We start from the raw sequence: 13,954 nt of genomic DNA, 5'->3' as shown, positions 1-13,954 counted from the left end.
ACAAAACTAGCTAGAATTAACCACAATACATGGAAGAACATTCCGTTATTATAAGTGAAATAGCAGATGAATGTTTGGAGATCTCAGATAAAATCGATGCGAACTTGATGTTCTTTTACGGCAAAAAACAATGGCATTTAAAAACATGCCTGACTGAAAATGCAAATGGTCTAGTAAGGATCATAAGCAACTGTAAGTACTTTACGGCAATCCTGGTGAATTTTTGTATAATGTTAACCCTTAAATAATTAACAGATGAAAAGGCGCGCACCAAAAAGCTTTGCTTCAGAGCACTTCAGGCGCAAAATGGATGTTTTACACTGGTATTTGTTCAAAGGGAAGCTGCCTCAACCTACTCGGCGAATACACTCGACATGGAACTTGCTGCTGAGATATTGCCGCTTCTGTTTAGCAATTACACACCTACTTTGGAGTTTGAGGTGGTTAAGGAGCAACATCAGCGGCAACGTGAGCTGAAGAGCTATGTGACAACGCAGCTTTACAATGCGTTGTACTGCAAGCATCAGGAGCAGCGACACGATGAGCCACTGCCTCTGTCCTTGCCGACTTATTTCAAGTCGCAGTTGAGAAAATATCAGGAACGTACCGTTAGCTGGATGCTGACTAGGGAGCGCCTGCCAAGTGAATTTCCTGCCAACTACACTGCCCTGAAGGCCCTGAACAGCCAATTTCAAGTGTTCAAGCATAAATACTGCCTGCAATTCTATGCCTACGAAAACACAATGCCCACGATCTCAATGCCGCCGGGCGGCATACTGGCCGATGAGATGGGCCTGGGCAAAACTGTCGAGCTGCTAGCCACAATGTTGCTGAACTCCAGATCAAATGTGAACAACAAATACTGGAGCGAACTTTTGGAAAATATGGAGGATAATGTGCCGCTCAAGCTAAGGCGTGCGGAACATAAAGTTCATTGCATTTGCAAGCACTTAAAGCATCAAAAGGTGAAAGTGCAGTGTGTACGTTGTCGACTGTGGCAGCATCAAATGTGTGTACTGGATGGCACCGATATTTATATATGTCCAAACTGTTGGACAGAATCGACAGCAAACTGTTCAGAGCTAGTAGAATCGGGAGCCACCATTATTGTGTCACCAAATGCCATTAAGACACAATGGTTTCACGAAATCAGCAAGCATATAAATTCATCATTGAAGGTCTTACTCTATGGAGGATTACATTCCGGGCTCTGGGTTAGCCCCATGCAACTGGCCCAGTATGACATTGTTCTGACCGACTACTCCATCCTTACGCACGAGATTCATTATACACCGAGGAACACAACGGATCGTGAGATGCGCTTTGAACAGCGTTACATGCGTCCAAGATCCCCGCTGTTAATGGTTAACTGGTGGCGCGTCTGCCTGGACGAAGCCCAAATGGTTGAGAGCAGCACATCCCTGGTAGCGGAAATGGTTCGTGAGCTGCCGGCAATCAATCGCTGGGCAGTTACTGGCACACCAATACAGCGCACCATCGACGATCTGGCTCCGCTTTTGAAGTTTATTGGCTTTCAGGAAGCTTGTCAGCCGTGGGATGCCTGGCAAACGGTCACCAACTCTTTTTTGCTCAACCACAATGCTGCGCCGCTGCTGGAGCTACTGCAGCATAGTATGTGGCGCACATGTAAATCGAAGGTGGAGGACGAGCTGGGTATACCGCCGCAAAAAGAGCTAGTGCATCGTCTGGAGCTGAGCAACGTTGAGTCCCTGTATTACCGGGAGGAGCATTATAAATGCACTGAGCTTTTTTTGACAGCCGTTGCGAAACACACAAAATACAATGCCAACAACAGCAACTCCTGTTTGGCTTCCATTTCGCCAAAACTACTGAGGCTAATATTACAGCCCTTTTTGCGGATACGTAAAACGTGCTCAGTTCCAGTTGTGCTAAACAATAATGTGGCCACCACAAACTATTTGAATCCACAGGATCTCTTGGCACATCTCAAGTCAAATAACGAATTGCAATGCAAGCGTGAACTGCGCACATGGGCCTCATCCTACAATGGTATTGCAGCCATACTTTTTATTCGCAAGCATTATGGCCAGGCGATTCATAACTACAAGCTTATGCTGAAGTTGGCCAAGGACTACAATGAGGAGAACATATCGTAAGTACAAAGAATTGTCTAATTGTCAATAGAATTTATTGATAGCCTCATATTTACAGCGTGGACAGCTTGCTCCAAATACATGCATTGCACAACTTGCTGGAGGCTAACGCATTGGCGCCAGAAACGGAACGATTGGCAGATCAGGAACTCTCTTCCTATCGCTTAAAATTAAACACGCTAGAGCGCAAATATTTGGAGGACAAGTCAACAGTGCTGCAGGCAGCACGAAATGCCTATGAATTGAAGCTAAAAGAAATGGATCAGCTCTCGCAGCAATTCAGTACAAACATTTTAGACCTATTCGCCACGTTGATCAATACAAGCGACTCCCTGCACAATGCAATGTGGAACAAGATTGTCGATGAGTTTTTTAGACAAAACTGCTCTAAGGAAAAGTTGAAGGATGTAAACTCCATGTCGGGCGTGCTTTATTTAATACACAACTGGCACGAAAAATTGAAGAAGCTGCATACTAAATTAGGCACAGAATTTAATTTTTTGAACGACGTCCTGGTCCAAGCATGTGAGTCAGTAGAAAAGGGAATTGCCTTAAATCAGGAAACGATTAACTTTATTAAAAATGTGTCCGACTGCCACTTGGCTGATATCTTAGTAAGTAGCCAAAACTTTTTATTTATAATTTATACGACGTAATCGAAAACCCATTTACAGGAGGACAAGCCCACTAATAGGCCAACAACAATAGAAAAGCCAAAAGTGCAAAAACATTGCCGTCTATGCAAGATTCGTGATATAGTCAATCAGTTTGAATGCCTGCTGTTTGCAAAGGAATTGGGCAAGGAGGGCACCATAACGGATGGCTCTGAGAATCCAAGCATCGAAATAATTATAATAAGAGGTTCCTAATTACACAATTCAAGTCCATTCTCTGGTTACTAAAAATCCAATAATGTATTTGCAGTGATCTTTAACTTTGTGCGCTCCAGACACGAGTTAAGCGAGTGGAAAATGGAATGTAAAAATAAATTGGATTTTCTGGATGCTATGCAGAGCCTGGTTAAGCTGCAAATCAAGTACTGGATTGAAGTGGAATACGTTATCAAAACGTTTGATGAGCTGGACATGTGTAAAATGCGTATATTGCTCACTAATGACCCAGAGGAGCAATCCAACTTTCGCATATTGCCCTACCAATTAGACGAACAAACGGAATTTAATTTAACAAACATTCGAGAATCGCAGATGAACTTTACGCGATTGTCAGGCCGTCTTAAGTATTTGAAGCATTTGAAGGAAGATGACGGTGACAAGCCCTGTCCCATTTGCCAAACACAGGATGATGAGCGTGTAATAACCTTCTTATTTAATTCGGTATAAAAAAATATTTAATAAAGTCTCGTTTGTAGTATGTCATGCTGTCCTGTGGCCACTTTCTCTGCCAACATTGTCTGGACACCATGAAAAGGAAGTTAAGTCTTGGTAGCGTAACCAAGTGTCCACTGTGTCGACAAAATTCGCCACAGTAAGTTAATACACTATATAACCATATATTTCATTCTAAATACAATCATTTTTATTTACAGACTATACTATTCCGTGCGTAAGGGCGTCAACAGTTCCAAAGTCATCGGCGACTTTTCCACAAAGATTGCGTACATTGTCGAGTTGGTGCTGAAAATCAAATCCCAAAGTAAGGATAAAGAAAAAATTCTGATATTCTCGCAGTGGGCAACCATTTTAAATCATATTGCCAGCGCCTTGAGCCAAAATGGTGTCGAATATCGCAGCAAATTCACTACTCGCGATATTGATGAGTTTAAGGTTTGTATTTTGTGGGTACTCTACAAAGCTAATCATTTTTTTTATATATATATATATTTTTTTTTTATTACCCGAAAGGATCCGGAACGTAATGTGACATGTTTGTTGATGCCCCTGGCTCGGGGTGCCAAGGGGCTGAACTTAATCGAAGCTACCCATGTGTTTTTGGTAGAACCAATTCTGACGCCAGGCGAAGAACTGCAGGCTATTGGCCGTGTTCATCGTTTCGGCCAAACAAAGTGAGTAAAGGGTCGTAATATAAACCATTAAAAAAGATATTTAATATTTTTTCTTTATCACAAAAGATCGACTACAGTGCATCGTTTCATTGTAAATGGTACAATCGAGGAAAATATATTGAAGCTTATTAAATCGGCTGACGATAAGTCCACATTATCAACTCATTGGGACCTAGATAATATGACACTGGATAGCTTAAAGGATCTGTTTGTACTAAAGGGAAGTGAGTAAAAACAGGTAATAGTAATAAGGTCTATGCTATGTAAAAAGTGCATACTCAATATATATTTTATAATTATATGTTGGTAGATTAAACTGTCACTATGTTTATGCTTAGATGTAAGCCTGCTTAAGCCTAGGCGTATTTATAAGGATTACAAAGTATTGCTTTTAGAAAGTTACAGTTTAACATATATTTGCATTTCTGCAAATATTTCCTTGCATCCCACACATTGATAACATTTTCAAAATCTTATCAAGCAATCCGCTCTCACACATGATCAATCTTAAGGTCATCCAGGGTTGTGCCGTCGGCGTTGGCCTTTTGCGCATAGTACCCGTCGTAGGAGCTTTGTGCCTTCTCGATTTCTTGCTGCTTTTGTAGTTTTTGCAGCTGCTCGTAGGCGGCCTCTTGTATTTTGAGACGCTCCATGTCCGCCCGTCGCTTGACCTCGTTCTCCTCAAACTGTTGTGCCTGCAATTCAGCTGATGCTGCTGCACGCTCTGCGGCAGCCTCTTGGTACTCATCATACGAGTGCAGATTCTTGTCGGTGGCCTCGATCTTGTGCAGCGATGAGAGTTGCTCTTTAGCGGCCTCCGCAATTTCTTTGCGTTTCGCTTCAGCTTTGCGCCTGGCCTCGCGTTTCGTGCGCTCCTGCTCCTCCAATTCCTCGCGCGCTGCGTAGAACTTGGATGATATGACGGGTGGGCGATTTTCGTGTGTTCTTTGATGACGCTTGAGCGCCGTCTCCTGTCGAAAATGTGTGCCACATGTTTTGCACTCGAAAGGCTTTTCGCCAGTGTGTATCCATTCGTGATGCCGCAGTGTCTGCGCTTTAGCGAATCGCTTTGGACAGAAGCGACAGGCAAAATCCTTTACCTTCTCGTGTATGATCTTGTAGTGCCGTTTCATGTTGCCAATATTGTTAAAGCCCTGCCCGCAGCCGGGGCAAATGTGTTTGCCTTCCTTCTTCGTAAAGTTCACCTGTGGTGACCAGGAGGGTACTGACACTGATGGAATTGGATTAACTGCCGTGCCAGCCAGCTGCGCTATGTCCACACGCTGCACACGTCTTGGATCCCTGGGTATCGTTGCCACCGACTCGGCGCACACCTTAAGCAGCTCATCGGCAGCATTTTGGGATATTATCACATCGACTGCATCCGCAGTCGTCGGTGTTTCAACGACTGCAACAGCTGCCGCAATATCCGATGGCTCGCCAGTGCCTGTGGACACTTCACCAAGTTCCACTTGGCGCTGACGATACGTTTCAATGGCACGCAGTACACGCTTTTCGTGCGTTTTCAAATGCTTCGTAAGGCTTTTTGGATAAAGGAATTTCTTGCCGCACACTTTGCACTCGCAACGCTTCTCACCGGTGTGCGTCATCTCGTGGATTTTGCATGCATGCGACTTGCCAAAGGTTTTGCCGCAATACTGGCAGGCATAGTTTTTGATCTTCTCGTGCACAATCTTGATGTGGTTGGCCAGACTCTGCTTGTTATGGGAGGCATGCTCGCATATGTGACACTTAAACTTCTTCTCTTGGGTATGCGTAAGGATGTGCGTGTTCCATTCCTGCCGCGTGGTTTTGCCAACGCCACAGTAAGGACACACGTAGTTCTTGATGCCAGCGTGCCGCATCAGATGATCTTTTAGCGCGCTGTTGATCACAAAACGTTTGCCACATATATTACAAGGGAATGGCAGCTCCTTGCCGTCGTGCTTGTACATGTGTTTCTTCAGTGCCATGGGACAGCGGAAGACCTTCTCACACTCTGTGCAGGGATAATCTCTTGGCGGCGCCGCAGCCTTCGAAATGTTATGCACCTTCTTCATATGGAAAGTAAGCAGGCGAATGCGAGGAAATGTCTTGCCACATCCTTCAACGCTACAGGCATGCACCTCAGACAGTTCCGTATGCGCATGATCGACGTGAAGCCGCAGACCACCAGCCGTTGTAAAACCCTTTCTACAGGTATCTACTTTGCACTGGAAAGGCAACAGATCGTTATGGTGCTTCATATGCTCCTCGTAACGGATGGCCTTCTTGAACTTCTGATGGCAAATATGGCAGTCGATGATACGATGCAAGTGCCGCTCAGCAGCTGGAATCCGCTTGCGCTTCATTCTGGATTTGGTGCCGTCTTCTTCCGATCCTGAGCTAAAGTCGTCCTCAAGCTCTGCATTGGCGAGAACTCTTTTCACATTCGTTTTACTGCTTGTTCTTGGATTCCCACGGAGACGTTGGGCCAGGGGCATGTCGTCGTCGCCGTCACTGCTGTTAGGCTCAAAGTCCACATCGTTGTCATTGTCGTTGCTGCTTGCGATTGAGGATTCATCGCCAAACATTTGGAGAATGCCAGTCTGGTCCTCAACATCTTGTTTGACTTCTTTCTCAACCTCCTCCGCCTCTTTGTCGACGTGCTCCAGCATTTTGAACACGTCCTCTTCGTTCTCTATAATCTCCATCTTGTGATTCAGCAACGGATCAAAGTTTATCCGATCCTCTTCCTCGCCAGCCAAATCTGCATCCTGTGTCGCAACATTCAAGACGTCAAAGTTGTCAATTTGGTTAATGGGCGCAGCAGTTGTTGTGAAAAAATTGTTGGCGACCATTTCTTGAAACCTTTGCACGGAGTCCACGCACAGCTTCTGGAAGTCGTGCAAGTCGTTGAGCCGGGTATAGCAATTGGTGCACAGATTCATAGGAAACCCGTCATGCTGTTCCACGGAGAGTGAAGTGCACACACACAGTTTCTTGGCCAGACCCGGGACCAGAAACAGGTCGTAGGCGGCATCGTTTCGCAAATGATTCAAGCAGATGCGGCATATTGTTTGTATGGAGTATCCACTCCCCTCATTCATCTTCGGTGTGTTGTAAATTTAAAACTGCTAAGAAAAAAAAACGCGTCAGAAAAAGAATTTGTGGATGTCGTTGCTGTTGTCTGTTAAATTAACAGCTTGATATAATGTTATTAACAGCGGGGACATATTTCCTCTTTTCGGATGTTAAAATATTAAATTCATTTCTGTTGCAATTCATTGCAATTTTATACCAGCAATAGTTTAATAAAAATAGTTCATTTGAACGCCTTTTAGTTTTTGCAAAAAGCGGCAAATAAGAAAACAAACTTTAAATTAACATCTGCTAAATGACTTATAATCGATGTCACTAAGAAACAGATGAGTCGAACAAAGCGATATAAATTTAAAGTTGAACCAACGTCCGTCGGAATTACATTTCAGAATTAATCAAGTAGTTGTAGAGTTAATGAAGATCATCTTTTAAGTGTTGAAAAAAATTAATTGCTGATAAAAACTTTATTTGTAAAAATAAAACACGAGTTATCGTACTTCAATAATCGGTTTCTTACAAAGTGTATCGATACTTTTTCTTATGCTTCTCAGCGCCAGCTGCATTATATATCAACTATATAAACGCATATGCATATACATGTATGTGAATGTATGCACATATATGTATGTATGTGTGCTAATAGATTCATTCCTCCCAATTTAAAGTGTTAACACGCCAGAAAATTGCAAATATTTATATTTATATACGAGTAAATATATATTTCCTTAAACAATAATTATAATAATCATGTTGTCATTTTCATGGTGCTTAACTAAATAACTTGAAAGGTTTTAAAGTATTGTTTGCGTACTTTTATCGTGCAGATTTTTGAATTTAATGCCACAGACAGTTAGGGTTCGGGCTGGTAGACTGCGTGTCCATTCTTTCAACTTTTACTATCGTACCCAGTGCGTTGTCTTCAAAGGACATCAGCATATTCTAATTCTTTTAACCGGCTTCTGAGTTCTGTGTGGCTTTTGGGTTCGGTAAGAACGGCGACGGGCCTGTAATTCCTTCTTATCAGGACCTTGGTTGAATCCCAGAAGATGTTTGCTCCGCTAAGCTACTAAATGTTAAAATATTTAGTGATTTTAATTGTAGTCAGAACATTAACCTATAGAGTAAGTGTGCAATTCAACACGTACTTAGTAATTCATTTTGTAATACATATTTGAAATGTTTAAGCAGATAATGTTATAATATGTAACCATTCGAGGAATTCGCATAGTTCATAAAGGTTTTTAAGAGGACTGGGATAGCTGTAAGATTCATAATGACTAAATGTAAAAAATTGCTCACACTTACTCAAAACTTATTCTTACCGCTTCAATTTATACATGATCTAATTTAAGAGAATCAATGCTAGTGCCTTCAGCTTCAGCTTTTTGCCCATAGTAGCTATCATAGGAGCCCTTCTCACTCTGCACTTGCCTTTGAAGTCTATTGAGCTGCTCGCAAGCGGCCTCTTGAATCTTACGGGTTTCCTCTTCCGCCTTTCGCTTCGCCTCATTCTCCTCCATCTGTTGAGCTAGCAAGGCAGCGGTAGCTGCGGCACGTTCTGCAGCGGGATCCTGGTACTCCTCAAAAATCTTTGGTTGCTTTTTGTTGAGTTCGACCTTCAGTCCCTTTGCTTTACTAACAGAAGGCTTTGGCGGTTTCTTGGCTTTTGGGGGTTTCGGCGGCTTGTCGTGCACCTTCAAATGCGTCTTCAGCACTTGCTCCTGACGGAAATGTTTGCCGCATATCTTGCATTCAAAAGGCTTTTCGCCAGTATGTATATATTCATGATTGCGCAGGTACTGCGCCTTGGCGAAGCGCTTGGGACAATAGCGACAGGCGAAGTCCTTCACCTTTTCGTGGATTATCTTGTAGTGAAGTTTCATATTGCCAATGTGGTTGAAGCCACGACCGCAGCCCGGACAAATGTGCTGACCTTCTTTCTTGGTGAAGTTTACTTGTGGCGACCAAGATGGTACAGAAACCGATGATATTGGATTAACAGAGGTTCCCGCCAATTGAGATATATCAACACGTTCAACTCTATGGGAATTCTTCGGCTTAGGAGGAACAATTGGCACGGGCTTTATGTCCGCCGGCTCTGCCAATTCCTGGTTCAAATTCTGGGTAGTTTGTGCGTCGCCATCGCCTTGAGATTTAACACTGGTTTCCGGAGGGGGTACCTCGCGTTTCTCGTGAATCTGCAAATGCTTGGTCAATCGCTTCTCGAAAAGGAAGATCTTGCCACAGATCTTGCACTCGCAACAATTCTCGCCAGTGTGAAGTCTCTCGTGAATCTTGCATGCGTGCGATTTTCCAAACGTTTTGCCGCAATACTGACAGGCAAAGTTCTTAATCTTCATGTGAACCACTTTAACATGATTAGAGAGTGCCTGTTTGTTGTGGGATGAATGATCGCATTGACGACATTGAAACTGTTTTTCTCTGGTGTGCGTCAATATGTGCTTGTTCCACTCCTGTCGAGTTGTTTTGCCCACACCGCAATAGGGACAAACATGGTTTTTCACGCCGGCATGGCGCAAGAGATGGTCCCTTAGCACACTGTGTATGTGGAAACGTTTGCCGCAAATTTCACATGCATAAGGCAGTTCCTCGCCCGTGTGCTTATACATATGCTTTTTGAGCGCCGTTGGGCAGCGGAAAACTTTTTCACACTCCGTGCATGGATGATTCCGTGTGTCAGCCTTGGCAACTTTGTGAACCTTTTTCATATGGAACGTGAGCAAAACAGATCGTGGGAATGTCTTGTCACATCCCTCAAAAGTGCAGGCGTGTACCTCAGAGAATTCCGAATGAGCGTGATCCATGTGCAGTCGCAGACCACCAGCCGTAGTGAAACCCTTCTTGCAGGTCTCCACAGTGCACTGGAATGGCAATAGATCGTTGTGATGTTTCATGTGTTCTTCATAGCGAATTGCTTTCTTGAATTTCTGATGACATATATGACAGTCTATTAGACGATGTAGGTGTCGCTCAGCGGCCGGAATGCGTTTGCGTTTTGGTTTCGTTTTGGGCTTATCGTCATCATCATCATCGTCATCGTCATCATCGTCCGAATCAGAGCTTGAGGAGTCATCTTCATCATCATTATTTTTCTTAGCCTTGGCCTTTGATGCTCTGGTACTACTTCGTAAACGAGACAAGGGCATGGCGTCATCAGATTCGCTGCTATTTGCTTCAAAGTCACCATCATCATCGTCGTTGTCAGCTTCGCTTTCACTGGAGGATTGCTTCTCCTTCTCTACCTCCTCCACTTCTTTGTCGACATCTTCTAACATTTTAAAAACATCCTCCTCATTTTCGATTATCTCTATTTTAGTATTTAGCAGCGGATCGAAATTGATACGGTCCTCATCCATTTCTCCATCCGGCGGCGGTACATGCAGTATGTCGACATTGTCAATTTGATTAATATCAGCAATAACGGGTGTAAAATAATTGTTGGCCACCATTTCTTGAAACTTTTGGGCGGAGTCCACACACTGTTTCTGAAATCCGTGTAAATCGTTGAGCCGGGTGTAGCAAGTGGTGCAAAGGTTTTTGGGGAACCCATCGTGCTGTTCCACGGAGAGTGAAGTGCACACACAAAGTTTCTTAGCGAGACCTGGGACTAGAAACAGGTCGTAGGCTGGATCGTTTCGCAAGTGGTTCAAGCAAACACGACATATCGAATGTATGGAGTATTCACTCCCCTCATTCATTTTGCTTATTCTGTTTTTTCTTCAGATAAGTTTGAGAATTTTAGTAAAATTTCAAGCACCGTCCGATGAGAAAAACTATGTATACGCGTCCACAAAAGGAACGAGTGATTAATGTATCGGTTACTTAGACGAGTAATCAAAAAGTCGTTACTTGTGCGATTGTTACGATAGTTTTTGGGCATGTTAATAAAAATATTAACATTTATGAAACTGTCATTTTAAATATGAATAATATTATTTAAACACCCACCGACTTGTTTTTTTTTTTAATTCTATTTATATGTAATCTGCAGCTTACATAAATTGAAAAGACTTGATCGGTTATTAAATATATTGTTTTTTTTTTAATTAATTTTGAATCAAGTTGTTAAAATAAAAAGTAAAATCGAATAATGTCCAGAACAACAAGGAGTCTTTACCAAATTTTAAATAAAAGGGTATTTATGTATGTAGATAAGTTGTATAAAATAGATAAAAAAATACTATATACATATTATAAAACAAATTAAATAATAGTTTTAAATAAGCTTAATCTTTTTTGAGATCATCCACGTTGATACCCGTCTCGGATGTTTTTACTTGAAAGCTATCACTGGACAATTTCTCGATAAGCTGTTCCTTTTGCAGCATCTGCAGTTGTTCGCATGCGGCCTCTTGAATCTTTCGGGCTTCCTCCTCCGCTTTTCGCTTCGCCTCGTTCTCCTGAATCTGTTGCGCGAGCAGTGCAGCTGTCGCTGCGGCCCGTTCCGCAGCCGGATCCTGGTACTCGTCAAGAATCTTAGGTGGTGTTTTGTTAAGATTCATCTTCGGCCTTTTTTCTTTACTAGCTTTTTGTGGCTTAGGTTCCTTGCGAGGTTTCGCCGGATTCTCGTGTTTCCTTTTTACATGCGTCTTCATTACTTTTTCCTGCCTAAAGTGTAGGCCGCATATCTTGCATTCAAACGGTTTTTCCCCGGTGTGAGTCCATTCATGATGCCGTAAAATTTGTGCTTTTGAAAAACGCTTTGGACAGAAGCGACACGCGAAATCTTTCACCTTTAAGTGTATTATCTTATAGTGAAGCTTCATATTGCCAATGTGATTGAAGCCACGGCCACAACCTGGACAAATGTGCTGGCCTTCTTTCTTTGTAAAGTTGACAAGCGGTGAACAGGATTCCACAGACACTGAAGAAATAGGATTAACAGCAGTACCTGCAAGCTCGGATATATCTACACGCTTAAGCCTATAAGGATTCGTCGGCTTAGTTTGTTCTTTTGGTATGGGTTTCGTGTCCATTGGATCGGTCACCTCTTGGGTCAACTTCTGAGGGTTTTGCACATCATCGTCGACCTGCGGTTTAACAGAAGTCGCTGATGCTCGTAATTCGCGCTTTTCATGAAGCTTTAAATGCTTTGTCAAACTCCTCTCGAAGAGCAAAACCTTGCCACAGATTTTGCACTGGGAGCAATTTTCGCCAGTGTGGATTCTCTCGTGGACCTTACAGGCATATGACTTGCCAAAAGTCTTGCCACAGTACTGACAGGCATAGTTCTTAATCTTCATATGAACTACTTTGACATGGTTGGCTAAAGCCTGCTTGTTGTGTGAGGAATGATCGCATTGAAGACAATGAAACTGTTTTTCTTTGGTGTGCGTCAATATGTGTTTATTCCACTCCTGTCGCGTTGTTTTTCCCACTCCGCAGTATGGACAAACATGATTCTTGACCCCAGCGTGGCGCAAAAGATGGTCCTTGAGCTCACTATTTATGTGAAACCTCTTGTTGCAGATGTTACAGGATATGGGCTTCTCCTCGCCAGTATGCTTATACATATGCTTTTTAAGAGCCGTTGAACAGCGGAAAACTTTGTCGCATTCCGTGCAGGGATGATCCCGTGCCCGAGACGTTATAATCTTGTGTACTTTTTTCAAATGGAACGTGAGTAAAACAGGTCGAGGAAACGTCATGCCACATCCCTCCACAGTGCAGGCGTGCACCTCAGAGAGTTCTGAGTGAGCGTGGTCCATATGGAGGCGTAGGCCGCCAGACGTAGTGAATCCTTTCTTGCAGGACTCCACAGTGCACTGGAATGGCAATAGATCGTTGTGATGCTTCATGTGGTCGTTATAAAGGCTTGTGCTATCGAATTTTTCATGACAAATATGACAGTCAATCAGATCATCCAGTTGCACACCGGCTTTTGGAATGCGTTTACGTTTAGGTTTTATTTTCGCTTCGTCCTTTTTGTCATCATTGTCGATGCCCCACTCAAAGCTAGAGGAATCTTCATCATCTACCACAATTTTTCTTTTAGTCTTTGCTTTCGACGATCTCGTAGCACTTCGTAAACGGGACAAGGGCATGGCGTCTTCCGAGGCGCTGCTATTATCTCTTAAACGCGTATCATCATCATTGTCGTTGTTCCTGGAGGGACTGCTCTCAACCTGCTCAAGTTCTTTGTCGACATCATCTATCATTTTAAAAACATCCTCCTCATTCTCCACTACCTCTATTTTAGTATTTAGGAGCGGATCAAAGTTGATGCGATCCTCCTCTGTTTCCCCATCGTGTACCGCAGCACAGATTAATCCGTCTTTGTCAACATTACCCATGTCAGGTATAAAATAATTGTTGGCGACCATTTCTTGAAACCTTTGCACAGAATCCACGCAAAGCTTTTGAAATCCATGCAAGTCGTTAAGTCGGGTGTAGCAACTGGAGCAAAGGTTTTTGGGGAACCCATCGTGCTGTTCCACGGAGAGTGAAGTGCACACACAAAGTTTCTTAGCGAGACCTGGGACCAGAAACAGGTCGTAGGCCGGATCGTTTCGCAGGTGATTCAAGCAAGTGCGACATATAGAGTGTATGGAGTATTCACTCCCCCCATCCATTGTTTGTGTTTTCTACGGATTAGTGTAAGTTTTAACTATTTCAAGCACTGTCCGATGAGAAAAACTGTGTATATGCGTTCAGGAAAGGAACGAGTAATTAAATATCGGCTATTTGCACGAGT

General features: G+C 43.1%; 4 protein-coding genes across 8 annotated transcripts; 1 reads left to right on the top strand and 3 right to left on the bottom strand.

The window, feature by feature from the left end:
• The first annotated feature begins 22 nt into the window (after window positions 1-22).
• LOC115769319 (E3 ubiquitin-protein ligase SHPRH) lies at window positions 23-4,403 on the top strand. The gene is made up of 9 exons (XM_030714052.1): window positions 23-192; window positions 256-2,134; window positions 2,194-2,749; window positions 2,810-2,996; window positions 3,060-3,445; window positions 3,505-3,620; window positions 3,682-3,919; window positions 3,998-4,158; window positions 4,225-4,403. Exons 1-9 carry the CDS (start codon window positions 30-32, stop codon window positions 4,388-4,390), a joined length of 3,852 nt encoding a protein of 1,283 aa, XP_030569912.1. The 5' UTR covers window positions 23-29; the 3' UTR covers window positions 4,391-4,403.
• A 226-nt stretch (window positions 4,404-4,629) lies between these two features.
• Window positions 4,630-7,324, bottom strand: LOC115769320 (zinc finger protein 540-like). Its single transcript, XM_030714053.1, has one exon. It carries the CDS (start codon window positions 7,245-7,247, stop codon window positions 4,650-4,652), a length of 2,598 nt encoding a protein of 865 aa, XP_030569913.1. The 5' UTR covers window positions 7,248-7,324; the 3' UTR covers window positions 4,630-4,649.
• Window positions 7,325-7,926: 602 nt separating this feature from the next.
• On the bottom strand, window positions 7,927-11,036 carry LOC115769747 (zinc finger protein 540-like). Of its 5 annotated transcripts, none has more exons than XR_004018783.1 (3): window positions 8,562-11,036; window positions 8,385-8,498; window positions 7,927-8,305 (listed from the first exon to the last, which is right to left on the bottom strand). XR_004018783.1 is itself a non-coding variant. In XM_030714688.1 (2 exons), the coding sequence occupies exon 1, from the start codon at window positions 10,956-10,958 to the stop codon at window positions 8,571-8,573; it is 2,388 nt and encodes a 795-aa protein (XP_030570548.1). In that variant the 5' UTR covers window positions 10,959-11,036; the 3' UTR covers window positions 7,927-8,498; window positions 8,562-8,570. The 5 variants fall into 5 exon arrangements, 3 of the variants coding, with proteins under 3 accessions (XP_030570548.1, XP_030570549.1, XP_030570550.1); XR_004018784.1 differs by having other exon boundaries at window positions 7,927-8,302; XM_030714688.1 differs by having other exon boundaries at window positions 7,927-8,498.
• Window positions 11,037-11,416: 380 nt separating this feature from the next.
• On the bottom strand, window positions 11,417-13,889 carry LOC115769841 (zinc finger protein 540-like). The gene has a single exon (XM_030714815.1). It carries the CDS (start codon window positions 13,830-13,832, stop codon window positions 11,487-11,489), a length of 2,346 nt encoding a protein of 781 aa, XP_030570675.1. The 5' UTR covers window positions 13,833-13,889; the 3' UTR covers window positions 11,417-11,486.
• Between the last annotated feature and the right edge of the window lie 65 nt (window positions 13,890-13,954).

This window comes from Drosophila novamexicana, unplaced genomic scaffold, assembly GCF_003285875.2.
Source record: "Drosophila novamexicana strain 15010-1031.04,08,12 unplaced genomic scaffold, DnovRS2.1 tig00004554-arrow-pilon, whole genome shotgun sequence".
Taxonomy (NCBI): Eukaryota; Metazoa; Arthropoda; class Insecta; order Diptera; family Drosophilidae; genus Drosophila; species Drosophila novamexicana.
Note: the sequence above shows the minus strand (reverse complement) of the source record. Positions and strands in the feature narration are given on the sequence as shown.

Excerpts from the sequence above, each read along its gene's own strand:
- LOC115769319 (XM_030714052.1), top strand. The coding sequence starts at position 30 with ATGGAAGAACATTCCGTTATTATAAGTGAAATAGCAGATGAATGTTTG. Across the intron at positions 2,135-2,193 it reads TACAATGAGGAGAACATATC|CGTGGACAGCTTGCTCCAAA; the intron begins GTAAGTACAAAG and ends TCATATTTACAG. Across the intron at positions 3,621-3,681 it reads TGTCGACAAAATTCGCCACA|ACTATACTATTCCGTGCGTA; the intron begins GTAAGTTAATAC and ends TTTTATTTACAG.
- LOC115769320 (XM_030714053.1), bottom strand. The coding sequence starts at position 7,247 with ATGAATGAGGGGAGTGGATACTCCATACAAACAATATGCCGCATCTGC.
- LOC115769747 (XM_030714688.1), bottom strand. The coding sequence starts at position 10,958 with ATGAATGAGGGGAGTGAATACTCCATACATTCGATATGTCGTGTTTGC.
- LOC115769841 (XM_030714815.1), bottom strand. The coding sequence starts at position 13,832 with ATGGATGGGGGGAGTGAATACTCCATACACTCTATATGTCGCACTTGC.